This window comes from Rosa rugosa, chromosome 4 (assembly GCF_958449725.1).
Source record: "Rosa rugosa chromosome 4, drRosRugo1.1, whole genome shotgun sequence".
Lineage (NCBI taxonomy): Eukaryota > Viridiplantae > Streptophyta > Magnoliopsida > Rosales > Rosaceae > Rosa > Rosa rugosa.
Window position 1 is genome coordinate 28,819,966 of NC_084823.1, and position 17,843 is coordinate 28,837,808.

The 17,843-nt window shown below is 38.4% G+C and overlaps 2 protein-coding genes across 11 annotated transcripts; one reads left to right on the plus strand and one right to left on the minus strand.

The window, feature by feature from the left end:
• Positions 1 to 578: 578 nt before the first annotated feature.
• On the plus strand, positions 579 to 8,658 carry LOC133743206 (TMV resistance protein N-like). 10 transcript variants are annotated; one of them, XM_062171065.1, is made up of 13 exons: positions 579 to 806; positions 899 to 964; positions 1,202 to 1,270; positions 1,365 to 1,504; positions 2,048 to 2,106; positions 2,342 to 2,618; positions 2,981 to 3,053; positions 3,148 to 4,218; positions 4,462 to 5,569; positions 5,702 to 5,977; positions 6,089 to 7,586; positions 7,756 to 7,848; positions 8,269 to 8,657. In XM_062171065.1, the coding sequence occupies exons 8-12, from the start codon at positions 3,467 to 3,469 to the stop codon at positions 7,842 to 7,844; spliced, it is 3,723 nt and encodes a 1,240-aa protein (XP_062027049.1). In that variant the 5' UTR covers positions 579 to 806; positions 899 to 964; positions 1,202 to 1,270; positions 1,365 to 1,504; positions 2,048 to 2,106; positions 2,342 to 2,618; positions 2,981 to 3,053; positions 3,148 to 3,466; the 3' UTR covers positions 7,845 to 7,848; positions 8,269 to 8,657. The 10 variants fall into 10 exon arrangements, with proteins under 10 accessions (XP_062027049.1, XP_062027045.1, XP_062027047.1 ...); XM_062171061.1 differs by having other exon boundaries at positions 2,418 to 2,618; XM_062171063.1 differs by having other exon boundaries at positions 2,424 to 2,618.
• Positions 8,659 to 12,888: 4,230 nt separating this feature from the next.
• On the minus strand, positions 12,889 to 15,559 carry LOC133706915 (galactan beta-1,4-galactosyltransferase GALS1). Its single transcript, XM_062132457.1, has 2 exons — positions 14,106 to 15,559; positions 12,889 to 13,686 (listed from the first exon to the last, which is right to left on the minus strand). The coding sequence occupies exons 1-2, from the start codon at positions 15,260 to 15,262 to the stop codon at positions 13,305 to 13,307; spliced, it is 1,539 nt and encodes a 512-aa protein (XP_061988441.1). The 5' UTR covers positions 15,263 to 15,559; the 3' UTR covers positions 12,889 to 13,304.
• Between the last annotated feature and the right edge of the window lie 2,284 nt (positions 15,560 to 17,843).

Consider the following 17,843-nt stretch of genomic DNA (forward strand, 5'->3'; position numbering starts at 1 on the left):
GCAGCAACGCGCGGGCATGAATGCTAGTTATTATTATTACTAATATTAAAGATGAGTTCACTGTTCATACTGTTCATAAGGGACAGAAAAGACGATTTTGCCCTTGGATGGCAGGAAATCATGGTATAGAATGAGAATTAATTTCATTTTCCATTTAAATGTGTAATTTGGTTGTAATAAGAGATTGGAAAGGAAATAAAAAATGAGATTTGACTGGAAATTGACTCCCTCATAAAGCCTTAATAGAATTACCTAGTCAGGGGTGGTATTCTATTTCCATTTCCCACTTTCAAAGAAAAAATTACATAAATTATCCCTATAAAAAAATTATATTCCTCCACTAATATTAATTACAAGTTGATGTCATATTTATACTTTAATTAGTAAAAAGGTGTTATTAAAAATTATAGTTTTATATTTCATTCTTATGACTTACCAAACTCTACAATAGGAATATAAAATTAATTCTAGAATTTAATTTCCAGTAATGTTTCGAACACTCTTATGAAAATACCAAAACCTATTCCATTCCATATATCGACATGAAAAGGAAAATAAATCATTTTCCTATTTTGATATTCCTGTCGACCAAACGGGACCTTCCATCGGTTTCTTCTGTCTTCTATGGCCGTATGACCAAGATTGACTTGAGAATTGGTGGCATTTCCGTTGCTGACGACGCCGATCGAATCGAACTACAGAGCCTGCACCATCCCTTACCGCTTCCCCTCCGACAATCGCCGCAAGCCCACCCCCACTGAGATTGCTTGGATCGACCTCTTCCTCAACTCCATCCCTTCCTTCAAGTAATCCCCATTTTTCTTTTCAGCTCCCTAAACCCTAATTACTTCGTTTTTCTTGTTCTGTTTGTGAATTTTGATCCATTTTTTTGGAGCAGGAAGCGAGCTGAGAGTGATGCTTCAGTCAATGATGCTCCTGCTAAAGCTGAAACGTTTGCTCAGAGGTAAAAACTACACTGAATCAAGTGAGATTAGGTTAGTTTTCGAAATGCCTGTAACATGTTTGTGATTATGCCTCTGAAATACTTGAGGACTTGAAGAAGGATCCTGAGAGTCACGGCGGTCCGCCTGATTGCATTGTAAGCATTATGTTAATTTTGATTGCCACTTTAGTGCTGATGTTACTGTTATTGTGTTGATATGAACTGTTTTGTGGGGGTTCGGGTTGGGGGTTTTTTTAGCTACTTTGCAGACTTCGTGAGCAGATTCTTAGGGAGTTGGGGTTCAGAGATATATTCAAGAAAGTCAAGGTGAGTGACTTTGTTAACTGTTGTACGGTAGTTTATCGTAATGAATTGTGTACTTGACTGAATTGGAGTTTGGAATTGTGATTGGACACTACAGGATGAAGAGAATGCAAAGGCCATAACCTGTTTGAGAATGTGGTGGATCTTAATGATGCTATTGAAGATGAAGGCAAGCGGGTAGAGAATCTGATTAGAGGGATATTTGCTGGAAACATATTTGATCTTGGTTCTGCTCAGGTATGCGGATTTTATAGTTACATAGAAGTGTTTGTAAAGTTGATTGATAGTCAATTTAATATCCAACTAAGGCTTAATTCTCCAATTAAGAGTTCTTTTTTCAATTTCATGCTCCGTCAAACTAGAAGAGTTCTTTTTTCATGCTCAGTTAAACCACCTCATAATGCTAGCTAGACACTTCAATTTCAGAGTTTTGGTGCAATCACATTCAACTTTAATCTAAGTTTTTGATTTCATCTATATATGCTGCTCTACCATGTCCTCATTCCATATAAAAGTTCTAATAAAAGGTAGTCAATCTTCCACATTTTGTATTGTTCCTTGAGAACCAAGCCCTCCTTAAATTTGTGAACTTTTCATATTCTTAATTACCAATTTTAAGAGAAGGACATCAAGAGATCCACCAATTTCTTCATGATGCAAGTGAGATTCAACTCAATTTAAATTATTCGGATTCCTCTGTTTTTGAATATTTCATCAATGCTACGTTGCCATGTCCAACATTCCCTTTCAATAATATTGCCAACAGCTTCTATGGTGCAGACCTTTGAAGGAAAAGTTTAGTTAATCAATATGGAGACACATCAACATTACATGTGCAGGTAAGGATACTTCTATTATTGGCAAGCCTTTTCCTTTAGCTTCGTCAATTCATGATTGAAGAGCCTCTTGATTTCCTTATGCATGTTCTCTTGATTAGAAGATTGTAATGTATATTGCTTGAACTTTATCAATAAAACCTTACTTACATTCCACACACCGTGTGCATTTGGCAATGTACCCCTGTCATAGAAAAATATGTAGAAGCTTAATAACATCTAGAAGATAAAATTTCAGTGCAAGGTCATTTATCTCAATGGACCTCAAAGATGCAACATATCTTTCTCTGAGAAGATTTTTAATTCCCTTGAAGATGCAGACCAGCTACTACAGATAACTGAGTTGATCATTGCTAAATAATGGGAGGGAGCTTTCAGGAAAAGAAACAGAGATTGGGCGGGAGTTTTCCGGAAGATTTTGATCATCTCTGGGAGCTACGCTTGGGTTTGTTTTGGAGGAAGTGCGTGCCCAGATTTTGATCGAGTTTAGGAGACAGGTTTTAGGAGCAAAAGAGGTATGTGTTTGATTGATTTTTTCAGTTCTATTAAGTTAAGGTTGGGTTTTTCTTTCTTTGTTGTGATTTGGGTTTTTCTTAGGTGTGTCAATTTGTGGTCTTGATTGGGTGTTTTGTTTCTGAATTTTATGTTTTTTTTTTGTATGAAGATTTGAATATAAAACACTTTCGATTTAAGTTTCGGTTTGAATGGATAGCATAGTGATCATGGTTTTGGTATGCAAATTTATTAATCTTCAACTAACATCATTCAAAATATAGAGCAGTTTTTTTTATGGGACATGGATTTGCTATTTTTTTCTTTGGTATTCATAGTTGTATTATTATTTTTCTTTTCGTTGACTTTATAGCTAATTCACCAGATTATGGAGCATCTAGAATAACAGCTTAACACGAACAAGCAATCTCTGATTGCACAACCACTTCCCAGACAAGGTAAACTATTGATGCCTTTTGAAATCAGATATTTACATTCTGAAGCTACTGCCAACTCAGAGGAAGTTTATATCTACCTCTCCTATGTTGGCAGGATCACCGGTTGATGCCAATCTTCATTACTTTACTACACTCTGGAGATTTTTTCTGCTACGCTGGTGCATTAGAGAGGACCATTTGTGCATTACTGGTAATGGTTTCGCAGACTTTCATGGCTCTATGTTTCACTATTGATTTGATTGCCTATTGACTAATTATTGATCAATGCCTGCTTACGATTTCTCACGAGAAATTAATTCAATTAGTAGTAATTAAAATCAAGTAAACCATTAGAAATCATTACCAAAAATGTAGCTATTTGAATATTCGAATCAGTGTCAAAGAAAGTTCTCTCTCTCTCTCTCTCTCTCAAAATGGCTCTGCAACTCTGGGAAACACTGAAGGAGGCGATCGTGGCCTACACAGGCCTATCTCCGGCCACCTTCTTCACATTCTTGGCTCTGCTCGTGACCGCTTACCATGTGCTTTCTGGGCTTTTTGGGCCGTCCCATACCCACCAGCAGCCCAGGAGCTTGGAGGAGATGCAGCCTCTGCCGCCGCAGGTCCAGCTCGGCGAGATCACCGAGGAGGAGCTGAAGCAGTACGATGGCTCCGTTCCCAAGAAGCCTCTGCTTACGGATTCAATTACTCCTTCCTCTTCTCCTCTCACCCGTTCATGTCCATACGATGTGTTTTTGAGTTTTAGAGGTGTGGATACACGAAACAACTTCACAGGCCATTTGCACACTTATTTGGTTCAGAAGGGAATTAATACCTTCATAGATGACGATGAGCTTAGAAAAGGAGAAGAAATATCATCTGCACTTCTCAAAGCAATTGAAGGGTCAAAGATTTCTATAGTCATATTCTCTGAAAACTACGCATCCTCAGGGTGGTGTTTGGATGAACTAGTTAAAATACTTCAATGTATGGAGTTGAAGCAACAATTGGTTTGGCCGGTGTTTTACAAGGTGGATCCTTCCGACGTACGGTACCAGAAGGGTAAATTTGGTCAGGCACTTGCTAAACATGAGTGCAGATTCAAGGACAACATGGACAAGGTACAAAGATGGAGGTTGGCTCTTAGGGATGCAGCAAATTTATCAGGATGGACTTTCTTGGACGGGTATATTTACATAATTCTCAGTTTTTTTTTTTTGAAATTTTTGATACAGGCCAAACCCTCACACATATAGTAATCTCCAAAATGCCTCAGTAGTACTTACTCATTTGTTTAGTTGACCATGGAGGCTCTAATCCGATTTAAAGTTTAGTTCTTTAAGAAAACATTGTTGTTTCATAAAATTTTGTATAAGTTTCCATCGTAAAGTTGTGTCTAATAAAATACTTTTTGCATTTGAATTGGCAGGCATCATGAAGCTAAGTTTATTAGTAAGATTGCTGAAGATATTTCAGCACAAGTATCAAAACGTAGCTATTTAAATGTGGCAAAGTATCCTGTTGGAATAGAGTCTCGTGTACAAGATATGCTTAAGCTTGTAGATGTTGGAGGAAGTGAGGTTCGCATGGTTGGTATATGGGGTATTGGCGGGTTAGGCAAAACAACAATTGCTAAAGCTGTTTACAACTCAATTGCCCATAAGTTTGAAGGTTGCTGTTTCTTGAGAAATGTTAGAGCAGATTCAGTACCCCATCCAGGCCTAGTTCGACTACAAAATAATCTTCTTTATGAGATTTTAGGGGGCCAGGAAATGAAGATGACCGATGTTGATAGAGGAATTCAGGTGATAAAGGACAGGTTGGGTAGCAAAAGGGTTCTCTTAGTTCTTGATGATGTGAATGAATTGAACCAGTTGGACAAATTAGCTGGAGGATTGGATTGGTTTGGTTGTGGAAGCAGAATTATCATAACAACAAGAGATAAACATTTGCTAATTGCACATCAAGTCTATCCTATATATACTGCCAAGGCATTAGATAATGATGAAGCTCGTAACCTCTTGACTTTGAATGCCTTCAAGGAAAACAGAAATCCAGATGAGTGTGTGAAATTCCCAATTGATACTGCTCTACTGTATGCTCACGGCCTTCCATTAGCTATAAACATTTTAGGTTCACTTCTCTGTGGTAAGGGTATAAATCAATGGCATGCTGCATTAGATGGTTACAGAAGATTTCCTAACAGCGATATCCAAAAAGTCCTTCAAACAAGTTACAATGCATTGGAAGATCCGTTGAAAGAAGCATTTCTCGACATTGCATGTTTCTTAAAAGGTGAAGATAAGGGGTATGTGATGCACGCACTAGAGGGTTCTTACCTCAACCCTTTACATGCTATTGAAGTACTTGAAGAAAAGGCCCTCGTAAATACTAGTGAATTTGGTAAGATTTGGATGCATGACTTGCTGGAGGAAATGGGAAAAGAAATTGTTCGTAAAGAGTCACCCGCAGATGCTGGCAGACGTAGCAGACTATGGTTTCATGAGGATGTTTATCGTGTTTTAACGGAAAATACAGTAAGTATAGAACATGAATCCTTTTATGTGTTTGTGTGTGTATCTAGAGCTTCTTAATTGTGAAAAAATAAAGTCGTCTATACTATATAGTACTTGCAGTTCTAATTAATCCTATATTTTTGTTCATATCAGGGCTCAAAAAAAGTTAAAGGCATCAGAGTAGAGCTACCAAGAGAAGATGAGATATGCTTGAGTGCTAAATGCTTTAAAAAGATGAAAAATCTTCAACTTTTTATAAACATTAATGCACGCTTCTCTGGAGAGGTTAATTATCTCCCAAATCAGTTGAGGTTCTTTGATTGGCCTGGATTCCCAGCACAATATTTGCCATCCGACTTCAATCCACAAAAACTAGTCAAGCTCAATATGCCAAACAGTCGCATCTCACGACTTGGGCAAGGACTCAAGGTATTTTAAGCTGTTAATTATCCATTTGCTGTTTTGACCAGCTTCTATATTTTGAATTGTTATAAAGTTGTTGTGAAGCTCATCATATTATGTTTCCTTTTTGTGTTGCAGAATTTGCAAAATTTGAAATCTCTAAGCTTCAGAAGTTGCAAATTCCTAAGAGAATTCCCCGACTTGTCTGGAATGTTCCCAAATTTGGAGAGGTTGGATTTAAATTCCTGTACAAGTTTAGCTGAGTTGCATCCTTCTGTTGGATTCCTTGATAAGCTTGTTGACTTCATTCTTAAAGATTGCTCTAACCTTAAGATGTTTCCAAAAATAGTAAACATGAAATCTCTGCAAAATATTGATTTGAGAGGCTGCAAGAGGCTCAAGAACTTCCCAGAAATTGAGGGAAGGATGGAATCCTTAACACACATGAATGTATCTGAAACTGCCATCAAAGAAGTGCCATCATCAATTGGACATGATCTATTTAATCTTCAATTTTTTATTTTACAAAAATGTGAAAACCGTTCGAATCTGCCACTCAGCATTTATGAGTTACAAAAGCTAGTTTATTTTGAACTCACTGGTTGCCCAAAACTGGTGCTTCCATTTCCGAATAAGGTGAAATACTGTGAAGTGCCAACTCCAACGTCTAACTCAAAGATTTCACGTTACAGCAAGGCAACTTCATCAGAAAGAGAAAGTCATAGTGACAGTGACGGTGCTGATGATGATCAAGGCAATTTAGCGTTTCCTTCACTAGAGTACTTTGATGCGGGAGGATGCAATATTTCAAACTGTGATTTCCTCGTGACGCTTGGTTGTGCCTCCACCTTAGACACGCTTAATTTTTCAGAAAGCAATTTTGTTAATCTTCCCGCTTGCCTTGCTACCAAATTTATCAACTTGAAGAAGCTTAACTTGAATGGGTGCAAAAGGCTTCAAGAGGTTCCGGGGCTTCCACCAAATTTGGTAGTGTTAGATGTGAGAGATTGCGTATCATTGGAAAGAATTTCAAAGTTATCAAACATTTTGAAACATCAAGAATCGCAAATGTTTGAGTGGTTGGACTTGACCAATTGTTGGAGACTGCGTGACAATCTGGTTCAGGAGGTAGAGAAGAAGTTTGATCATCATGTGGAGGCTGATCTCTTCTCTCTTTTTCTCTCTTCTCAGAAGTCTGCATTCGGGGTTGTATGTCCAGCAAGTCATGAAATTCCAAAGTGGTTCAGTTGTCAAATGGATTTCATAGGGAATGGACTGTTTGAATTTTATATTCAAGTCCTCCCTAATTTCAAATGGCACAACACAGGATTGGCTCTATGTGTTGCTGGCGAAAAGGTGCTAGATTGGCAATTCGAAATTCGTATCAATGAAGCAAGAGTGACAGATCGTTGTTTCAATGAAGGTGATTCGGCTCTTCTGGGGATGCAGTATATTCCGTTCGATACAATTCCATTTGATTCGCTGCCACCGTTTATCTGTCGAGTTAGTATTCAACAAAATCTCCGTTCTAACAAGGTTCCCTTGAAACGCTGCGGAGTTCACCTGGTAATGCCACCAAATGAAGTGTGTATGAAACTATCCCAGGCACTGAACTTCAGGAATAGACTCAAAGCAGGTCTTGTTTTTTTTTCGTTGCAGAGACTTCATTTTTTAGTTTTGTTAATATCGATTATGGTGTTTTCTCAGTTAGGACTTGAGTTGACTGCTGGATGTTGTAGAATTGATTATGCAGTTTTTCTTTATTATTGCTGCTGGTTGATAACTTTCCCCTGTTTTCATAACAGTGGACGATTTTTATGAACCCAAATCAAATGACTCTCACAGCTCAAGAGAAGAAGGGCCGTCAGGACTCAAGAGCCGAATTGATTTTTAATTGGGTTAGTCCTCCAAATATTCTTCACCATTCCGAATTTTGTATACGATTAAGAACCTTTTTTTTTTTTGGTGATAAAAGGTTAGGAACTTACCTAGCCTCCTACAGCTTCTATATGTACGTTTGTGTTTTTGTGAATGTTGAACGTTGGAGTTTGTATACTATATTGTATGTACGTATAACCTATGCTTTGCCATGGATGAATGCTCTTTTATAGTCCACTGACATGAGATGTCTTCAATTTTTCGGCAACAGATCCAATCCAGTACATATGTTCCTTGAAAATGTAAAAGAGCTGTTTTTCATCACCTTGTTTCAATATTTCAATATTCCATGAGATTGTCTGCGTTATGTTTAAGATTTAATTGATAGGCCTGATACTTGTTGCTTATCATAGAATTAATGAAACTATTCCCAAATGCAGATAAAGTGAAATGGCTGGTCACAGGATTGCTGATGCTGAAGGACCAAGTGTTGTCAAAAAGATCTGTAGCAGCACCGTGCTTGCCTTAGTGCATCACTGGAATGACCACAGGAAAGTGAAGGCACTAATTCCATGACTTGCTGGATAAAGGTGAAGAAATCTGTCTTGTTGATAAAGTCAGATGCTAAACTGCGATATTATCCCATCATGAACTTGTGGACACTTTCAAGTTTCAACAGTGTTGTTTTGAACAGAAATTGTTGTACGTTGTTTGCTTCATTGTGATTGATTCCCTTTTGTGGTTTTACTCAATTTGAGATGCTATCTGGTTATTTTCTCGTCCTCTCACTTTCTTCCATGTAAATGAATCAAAGCATGATAATTTTCAAGCAAATTCCGTAACTCTTTCGAGTAATTATGTGTGCTGCATGAAGGCAATTAAGATGCTAGTCAGGCTTCTCTACGATTTTTTTTTTTTGACAAATAAAAGGTTCACCATAAAGTTCACCGTTTACGTGTTGATCCAAAACACCCACGAAAATTCATCGAATTACTATTGCACAAGCCTTTTTTTGTGTCAATATTAGTGCATAAGCCAGCACCAATCTCTCTCTCTTTTGGCCAAAATAATACACAATATTTTACTCCAACAGCTACATGAGACGCAGGCAACAGATAGGATGCTTTGGACGTCCTAATCCAACCTCCTCCCCCAAGCTGATTGACCATTCACCGTTTTGAATATTATGGTGCGGAAAGCTTATTGGAGGGAAATAATTTTGGGCTACCCTTTTGAATATACAAATGCAAATTGCACCTGAGGAAGCATCTTGCTATTGCGCTTTCACAGGGGCGAGCATCACGCTGTTCTTCTGACATTGTTTGTACACCACAATGATGTGTGAACTACAGTCCTAGCAGCCAAGATCAGCAATCTATTCTGAAGTATAACCAAATTTATGACTCAGCTGAGAAACATGCATCTATAATTTTTGACGGAAAAAAAAAAAAAAATCATGCATCTAAAATTAATATTTGACCCGACTATTAACTGTTGATGCTTTAAGACAAGTTGCTGAGGTCTGAGGTTTGGATATGTTCTTTAAATTGACTATCTGATCAGGCTTGCAATTTGATCACCTGGTTTACAAGGAAAAGACATCTGGCTTCAGAACAATTCAAGCCAAAGAGAAAATAAAAAAATAAAATAAAATAAAATCACACATGGGTGGCCTGAGTAAAAAAGCCAAACCCATTAAATGTCACACAACTGAAGTACTAAGAAGCAGCATGTGAATGCTGCAAGAATATCAATTATGCAGCGTTCATCATAAGCATTTGTATTCAATAATATCTTCCCAAGTCTTTATGCTACAGTAACCAATGCAAAGTATGAGGACCGGAGCTTTGCTGCAAACAAACCCTTTTTGGACCAAATGGCAACAATACTGGACCAGGCCTGCGGAAATCATCTGGATGATAGAAACTTGCAGCAGCAACCCACTTTTAATTTTGTTAAAACCTCCTCCCTTTAATTCGTTCCCTTTGCCTCATCCAAACCATACAGCGAGAATAGAGTAGAAGCAGCATATATACAATAAAGCCACCTTCATTCAGCAGTAAACCAAACTCCAAAGACCATGCTATGAGAAACAGCAGCAGAAACTCCATAGACAATGCATAGCGATCCAAATAAGCAACTTCTGGATTTTCACAAATACTGACCATGACATGAAAATGATTGACGGCAAGGTAGTTACCATTTGATCAGTTATATACCAGCGTACGATACATTGGTCACCGATCCTGTCTTATTTTTTTATCATTTGTATCACAACTCTTGTTTAAGAACATCTCAAGTTTGAAACTACTAATGTCATCTTTCATGTATCGGTTAGGTTTTGGCATTTTAATTACAAGCTAGTTATTTGCCAAAAAAAACTACAACCTAGCTAGTTGGACAGGAAACTAGACAGACGTGAAGCGAGCAAGCCTGATGTGGCTAAACATGTTGGGTCAAACACTCCGATCAAATCTCAATTATGGAAACATTTAAAGTTGAGATTAAAATTGGAAGAAGGTACGACGTTTAAGATCGAGGAAGAGAGAAAACATATCTACTTAATTTGTTATCCTATCGGAGAAGTGAAATATCAAGAGAATCCATAATTGTCAGGCTATAGCATCTCATCCATGGTTAATTAGTATTAGCAACTCATCATGCTATGAGTTGAAGATTGAAGCAACAGAAGATAGAAGATAATAATGAAAACTGATACAGAAGAAGAATTTAGGGAATTGAAGAATGTAGACTCAGTTTCATTTAATAGTGGTCATGCTTGAAAATATAGCTCTAACAGACTTGGTAACTTACATTAACTGCTGCTTGCATAATAATAATAATAATAATAATAATAATAATAAATAATAAATAAAAAAAATCTTCTTGCATCACTGTTGAACTCTTCTAACGACTTTGTCTTTAGCTGAACTGTTGACTTTCCGTAGCTGAAATTCTTGACTGCTGTTGTTGATCGACTGCTTCTAGAATACCCTGAGAATTAAGTACTTGGCTTACTATTCCTTGCGTCCTGCACAACTATTGCAGGCGCAAACGCTTCTTCAATTTGATCACTATTAAGCATGTCATAGAGGCTAGTCCTATCTTATGATTCGACGATCCATACTTTCTGTTTGGAAATTGCACGTTGTTTTCTTTGCTGAAATTGTTTCTAATTTCTCCATTTGTTCTGGTTGCAGCTTGCAAGTTTGGGGATTGATCCAGAATCATGAATTCTACAGACCTCGCGCGCTGAGATAGTTACTGTGGTGATGAGTACATATGTAATCGGGGGGAAACACTGCTAAGAATAGTATTCTTGATGAGACTACTGACTAGTGTGCCGAAGAAACATAATTTGACAATAAATATATATTGAGGCGAGTGAATCCAAATTACGAACATATTAACCACGTGGTGTGGTGTGTTGGTCGAACGGCCTAGTCTGGAACCCCTAGGTCTAGCGTTCGAATCCCAGCTCCATTCCGTGGCCAAAGATTTGAGGGACCCTTTGGGTTCGTGCGTCTGCGGTGCAGTGGATTAGTCTGGCTTTGCCTGGCTTTCGCCACAATGTCAGTGCAGGTGTCCTGGCGCTGGGATACCACTGCATGGGTGTGTGAGTTACTAACAGCTAACTACCTGATCAATATGTTCGTAACATGGTTGTCAAAAAAAAAAAGAAAAAGATAGACTTTACATGCAACCTAACATGTAGTATAGCCTACCTTTAACAGCAAAAGTTCACAATTCGGATCCAAAAGTGCAGAGTTTGCCTCTTTGATGATCTATCAATGAACAGGGTTTTAATCTGGATCCATTCGGAATCCATTGGTAATTGTCGGGTTTGGATTTGATAATTCAATTCGTTAATCTCTTACTTTAAAGGATCAAATAGAGCTCTAGATTTGATCTGATTCGTTAAATAACACTATCCATCTTTATAATTATAAAATTTTATATTTTTCTAGACATAACTTCTTTTTTTGGAAATAAAAATATCAATTATATATAGATTTGGCTATTAGTGATCCGCTAGATTAGCAGGTCGGGTTGGGTTAAATTTTATTTGTTATTAGACGGATCCAAATTTTGGTCGATACACTCAAAATCCAAATCATTAACAAGTATATCTCCATGTCTGTTGTCAAAGGTTTCTTCCACCTACTAGTCACATCTTTTTTTTGGTTTTTTTTCTTCTGTTTTATTACTTAACAACTGGCCATTCAAAACGACTAGTCTGTGAGTCAGACTCAATACCTGCCACTTATAAATGGATGACTAACGTCACTAGACCAAATGGTACTGAGCACCATTAAATAGTCACATGAATAATGTCAACATTATTCATAGCAGTGCTTCTTGAATATGTGTGTACTTACTAGGGGTGGGTTCGCGAAACCGAAAAAAAAAAAAATGAGCCAAAAGCCGAACCGAAGCTGAAAAAGACCGAACCGAAAGAAAACCGCACCAAAAAGAAATGAGCAACTGCTGCAAATTAACACGGGATCAAGAAATCCCAAACAAATCCTCAAAAACAAATAGCTCATTAGAGAGTGGAGGAGCATCCAATATAGCAAGAACCAAGTCTAGAGAAGGAGCAAAACTGGCAATAGAGTGAGCAACAAATTCAGCTAGACCAAACAAAAAAAAAAGAGTGAGCAACAAAATTTCCCAAAATTGTCTTTATAGCAATCACCGGTGTTTGTAGCGCGGAATTTTCATGTAACTTCTCAACGGAAGTAAATCAAGATCAAGAGCAATGATTAAAATCTTGGTGAAAAAGCTTGCTGATTTTTCGGTTAAGAGTAACGAATTGATTTTCCATCCGCGAATTATTGTACCATTCAAAGATGTCCTCATCACTCATTGGACACGATCCTGTTTTAATCATTGTATCGACGAATCACATGGCATATATAGTTGTTTCTCTTTGATTACTTGGGAACTTTATGAAAAGCAAAATTAGCCATCAAAAGTAGAGAGCATAAATCCTTACCAAACTCCTTTATACAGACATTCCCATTTTGACAATAATTTTTTTTTTTTTGAATAATTTTTTACAATAATTATGAATAGACAATTTATATATATTCTGGTTTTATAAAAGAAAGAAACAAGAGATCGAATAGAAACGGATTAATGGAATAATGGATGGACCGACGCCTCACTCTCACTACCTAGGCTTCTAATTCTATTGACAGACAAATCAAATGAAATCAAATCTGGACTCTGGGACCTTCTTCTTTCTCTTGCTCTTGTTTAGCACCAATTCGTGACCACGAACTCAATTGATGGCGTCGGCAACCCAAGTGGATTCATGGACCATGCCATGTACAATCATCAACAAAGGCACGCTTGCGAACCCCACGCCATTCACCATTTGTTGTCTTTCGTGTACACGCAAGATAGTAAGAATGACAAATCGAGAGTGAGAATAACATTGTCTAGAAGTTGTATATATCTACGATCATGTGATTTATGTGTGCCTTGGAATGTTGATGTGGGCAGGCCGAGGCATCTGTACATCGCCAATGGTTTTGCGCTCGAATTCTTTGACAGTGCTGGCCAGCTTCTTCATGTTGTCGTCCACAACATAAGGGAGGTTGTTGTACATTGTGACGTTGTTCTTGGCCGACATTGGCACCAACTCCCTGCAGACCTCTCCCGGTACTGTTATGGAATTGTGGTAGTGATAATAACGAATCTTGTCCTCCGTCTTGTGCAACGTCTTCCCAGCCACATTTTCGGACATGTGCACCCCGGTTGCGTACGCCTGCTTTGCCTGAATTGCATACTTCCTATCCCGACGGAGTCCTGTTCTCGAGTCCCTGAACAACAGCTTCTCAAACCCCCATTGCCTGAATTTCAGTCAAGTCACATGTAAATTCAGAATGTTAGCTATGTGCGTCACCACGCATATGTCAACGAAAATGACAATGAACATAGAACTAAAGCAAAGGTGCTAATAACCAATAGATTTCAAGGCCTCAAAGAAAAAGGGTCCAATTTGGAGGAACAAATCCCAACTTCCCCATTAAACTGTTCCTTGACTAGGTTGTTGTTACCTGAATTTGGGTACTAAAAAGGAAAAGGCAAGCAATTGAGGAAGGCTCAGGTGCCTAAAACCCAACTTTTACACCTCCGACTTGGTACTTGCTACTATTAGCTCGCGGACTTTGTTGGGCAACACAGTAGCACTAGAACAATGGCTCAACAATTCTGTAAAACTAAATTTGGAAAGGTAAAACACTTTGTGCGAAGTAGTACTAGTACTGACCTGGAATAGTTCTGAGTGGAATCGTTGAGACAGAGCGCACTGGACATTGGATTCTGCTCAATAGTGAACTGGGTATAATCCGAAAACTCATTCAGAACCGATTCCAAAGTATTCCCGTCTGGCAAGTAGATATACTCATCCACGTCGAAGTAAAATGTCCAGTTGGCAGCGTATCTATACTTATGCAAACAATCATTCACCACCAAGAACTGGTTATAGTAGTACCCATCAAACTCCGCCTGGTCTTTAATGTCCTGAATCGTCGCCCTCCCGGCTTTCACCCACGGCTCCAGTACCGCCCTGGCCTCCGGCGACACCCCGCCCGCGTCGTGGAACACAAAATGTGACTTGGGTCCGAAGAACCATGCGTGGTAGGCCATCCATTCCTTGATCCTAGATGCACTGAGGTTTCCGTAAAGGCTAGAGCCGCAGTACAAGTACTCGTACTCATAGGGAGGGTGGAATTTCGACTCGTTGTAAGAGCCGGGTGCTTCTTCCAAGGCGGTGAACTTCTCGAACTTCCTTGGGCTGTTGCCGTAGTATGCGTTCACGGCGAGCTTCCCACCGGAGTTGTCTTGGTTGGGGTTAACAGGGAATGTGCAGTTGACGACGACGACGGTGTAGACGCGGCCGTAGCCCCAATCGGGAAGCATTTTGTAAGCCAAGGCTCGGATGGAAGAGCCGTTGGTGGAGATCCATTCGCATTTGAACCAGGGGCGGCCGTAGACGTGAATGGGCTTGGAGGCGAGGCCCACGACGGCGAACGTGTTTGGGCCGCCGCGGTAGGCACCCATTTGGACGAAGAGCGCGGCGGCGTTACCATAAGACTGGAAGACCCGCTTGTTGGGGTCGGGCTTAGGGGAGCCACCGCTGGAGGAGAGCTTCTGCTGCTTAAGCGGCAATGGGGATGCGGTGAGGGGGAGGCTGGTAATGTTGGATGCGGCGGAGGCGGCAGCGATGGCGGCGGAGCAGGAGGAGGAGGAGAGGAGGCTCTGGTAGTAAGGAGGGAGGTTCCAGACGAGCATGACGAATGTGAGGGCGAGCAATGTGAGGAAGAGTGGCTTCTTCTCGAAGCAGCTGCTGACGAGCTTTGCGAGTGGAGGTGGTCCGCCGGCGACGGAGGTGGAGGAGGAGGGTGGTGGGCCTTCTTTCCTCATTGGGTTTTTGTCGGTGGGAGTGATGGAGCTGGATATACAGCCTAGCTAGCTAGTAGTGGTTGCTTCGTAATGGTGGAGTGATTGATTACAAATGGCAATGGCAAGTAGTAATAATAGTAGGAGTTAGAGTAAAAGATAAGGGACAGGGACAGAGAGAATGGAAGAGGGGTCAAATTGGGGTCACCAAGAACGCCCACACTCTCCTGCTCTGTGTGTCTGATCTAGCCTAAAGAGACATATAGCTGCCTTTTCCTTCCTTCCTTCCTTCCTTCCTTTGCTTTCCGTCTGCCAAGGCTTTTTGAGGTAAGGATGGAAGGTTGGCTTCGCCCGACAGTTACATAAATGGGGTTTGATCTTGGTTAATTTACCGAACTAAGCCACTGCCCATGAACAGCTGCCGCTGTTTATTAAGGGGGCCTTTGGTAACTGCATGTGTTTCACTGTTGGTTTCCTTCCTATCTGGGAGAAAATAACAGCTAGTTTAATTTGATGGTGAATGAGAGGAAAAAGAAGGGTATCAATCCAAAAACAGAGGCAAAAAAGTCTATTTGACTGATTTATAAATTAGAAAAAGCTTCTTTGGTTTTACTTTTATATATTTTTCCTTCATTTCTTTTCTTTAATAAGAGATCATTATTCGGGTAAAAGTTTATCACTTAGTGGATTTCACATTTTCCTCATTAATCATATTTTCCCACTATTTTTTACCGTAGTTACATGTCTCGTAAACACTAAAACATAATAATGAATATCCGGATAATATATATATATATATATATATATATATATATATATATATATATATATATTAAGAGATAACTCAAAGTGGGTGTGAAGATACTCAAATACCCTCACATAATAAATTATATTAGATTAATGTTTAATAAATGATGGATACGAATGTAATTAACAAAATATTAAAAAAAAAAGAAAAAAATAATAAAGGGAAGAAAACTACCAAATATCTCTGCCGATAACTATCCACTATTTGTGTCGGTGAGCTGTGACATGTTGGTAAGTTATAATTCCAACATTGTAAAGGTCATGAGTTTGATTCTCACGACATATTTAAGGGTGGAGTGGGCTAAGAGTTTTTTTTGCAAAAAAAAAAACAAAAAACAAAAACTACCCACTATCTGCAGATAACATTTTATCTTTTTTTTTTTTTTTATAAATAAATTTTACTACTTTTTTCTAATAAAATAAAATTTCCTACACATTTCAAACTAGTTATATTTAAGAGAAATGGTATTGTCAGCCATAACTAAATCTTTTTTTACTTTTATACCCCTAAAACAATAAGTAACTTTATATATCTTTAAATTATCATGGATAAAAAAGTTAAAACTTAAACAATAAATAATTAACTAAAAATCTATTATTTTTAGAAATTAATTACCCACTTCTAGACAGGTAATCACCCACTTTCCTACACCATTAGGGTGTGAGCAATTTCTTATAAGGTCAACACAACAAACTTCAATTCCAATGAAATTATTAAAGGGGATATCAAGAACATCAATAGGTTAGTATATGGAAAAGTTAATACACTTTAAAGAAAATTACTAACATTATTTGCAAAAGTTAATGCAAAAACCGAAACATTACACCTAGTACCATTTTGTATAGTGACATAAGTTTTCTCTTTGTAAGTGGGAGATCATGAGTCGCAAAAAACTATTGTTGTAATTCTTAATTGTTGATCTAATAAAATAAAATAAAATCAAACATTACTATCAATCTTACAAGACTTGCCCCGGATTTCACCTTGAAATTTGAAGTGGCCCTGTGGAGCTCACCTTTTTTGTAACTTTATCAAAAATTTGACAGAATTACCCTTAAAAATGGACTACCCAACCTGTGAAAATAAATTAACAACAACTCAAACTCTATAAGCCTACATGCTTTCAACAATTCCACTTATACCACAATATATATATATATATATATATATATATATATATATATATATATATATATATAAGGAAGCTTAAACTCAAATATCGAGACTACAATTGAAAATTGGTCATCAGAGCAACTAGATAATGAAATGAATATAATACAAGTAGGTTAAACATATAACCTACATCAATGATGGGAGTGACGAAGATTATGCCTCGACTCCTACGTACTGCTCGACCTCAACTAATCTATAAACTAGGCACGAAAGACTAAAAAGCCCAGGGAAAATCATTGAAAACTGTAAGAGTGTGTGGACAAAAAATAAATAATTGTAATTAAGGTAAAACAAAATAGGACTAAATTCAGCTTGCCCCCTTCAACTTTGGGGCAAACATCAGTTTGGTCCCTAATCTTTTTTTTTAATCATGATGGTCCTTGCACTTCTATTTTCCATCAGGCAAGTCCAAAATTCAAATTTGGCTCGAAAGATGACGTCATATGTTGAGCTGTACAGAACATCCGGGCCCACTTTTCAGATTTGTCCTCTTATTTTGCACGAAATGTCCTAAGTAACCCTTGTTACTGTTTTGAGTCAATTATGGCCCTATTACATGATCGAACACTGGTAATCAAAAACTAAACCCTCCTCTCTCTACCTTACCCACAACCCTCCCACCGC

Coding starts and splice junctions, on each gene's coding strand:
- LOC133743206 (XM_062171065.1), top strand. CDS start 3,467: ATGGCTCTGCAACTCTGGGAAACACTGAAGGAGGCGATCGTGGCCTAC. Junction 4,219..4,461: donor GGATGGACTTTCTTGGACGG/GTATATTTACAT, acceptor TTGAATTGGCAG/GCATCATGAAGCTAAGTTTA. Junction 5,570..5,701: donor GTGTTTTAACGGAAAATACA/GTAAGTATAGAA, acceptor TGTTCATATCAG/GGCTCAAAAAAAGTTAAAGG.
- LOC133706915 (XM_062132457.1), bottom strand. CDS start 15,262: ATGAGGAAAGAAGGCCCACCACCCTCCTCCTCCACCTCCGTCGCCGGC. Junction 13,687..14,105: donor TCCACTCAGAACTATTCCAG/GTCAGTACTAGT, acceptor ACTGAAATTCAG/GCAATGGGGGTTTGAGAAGC.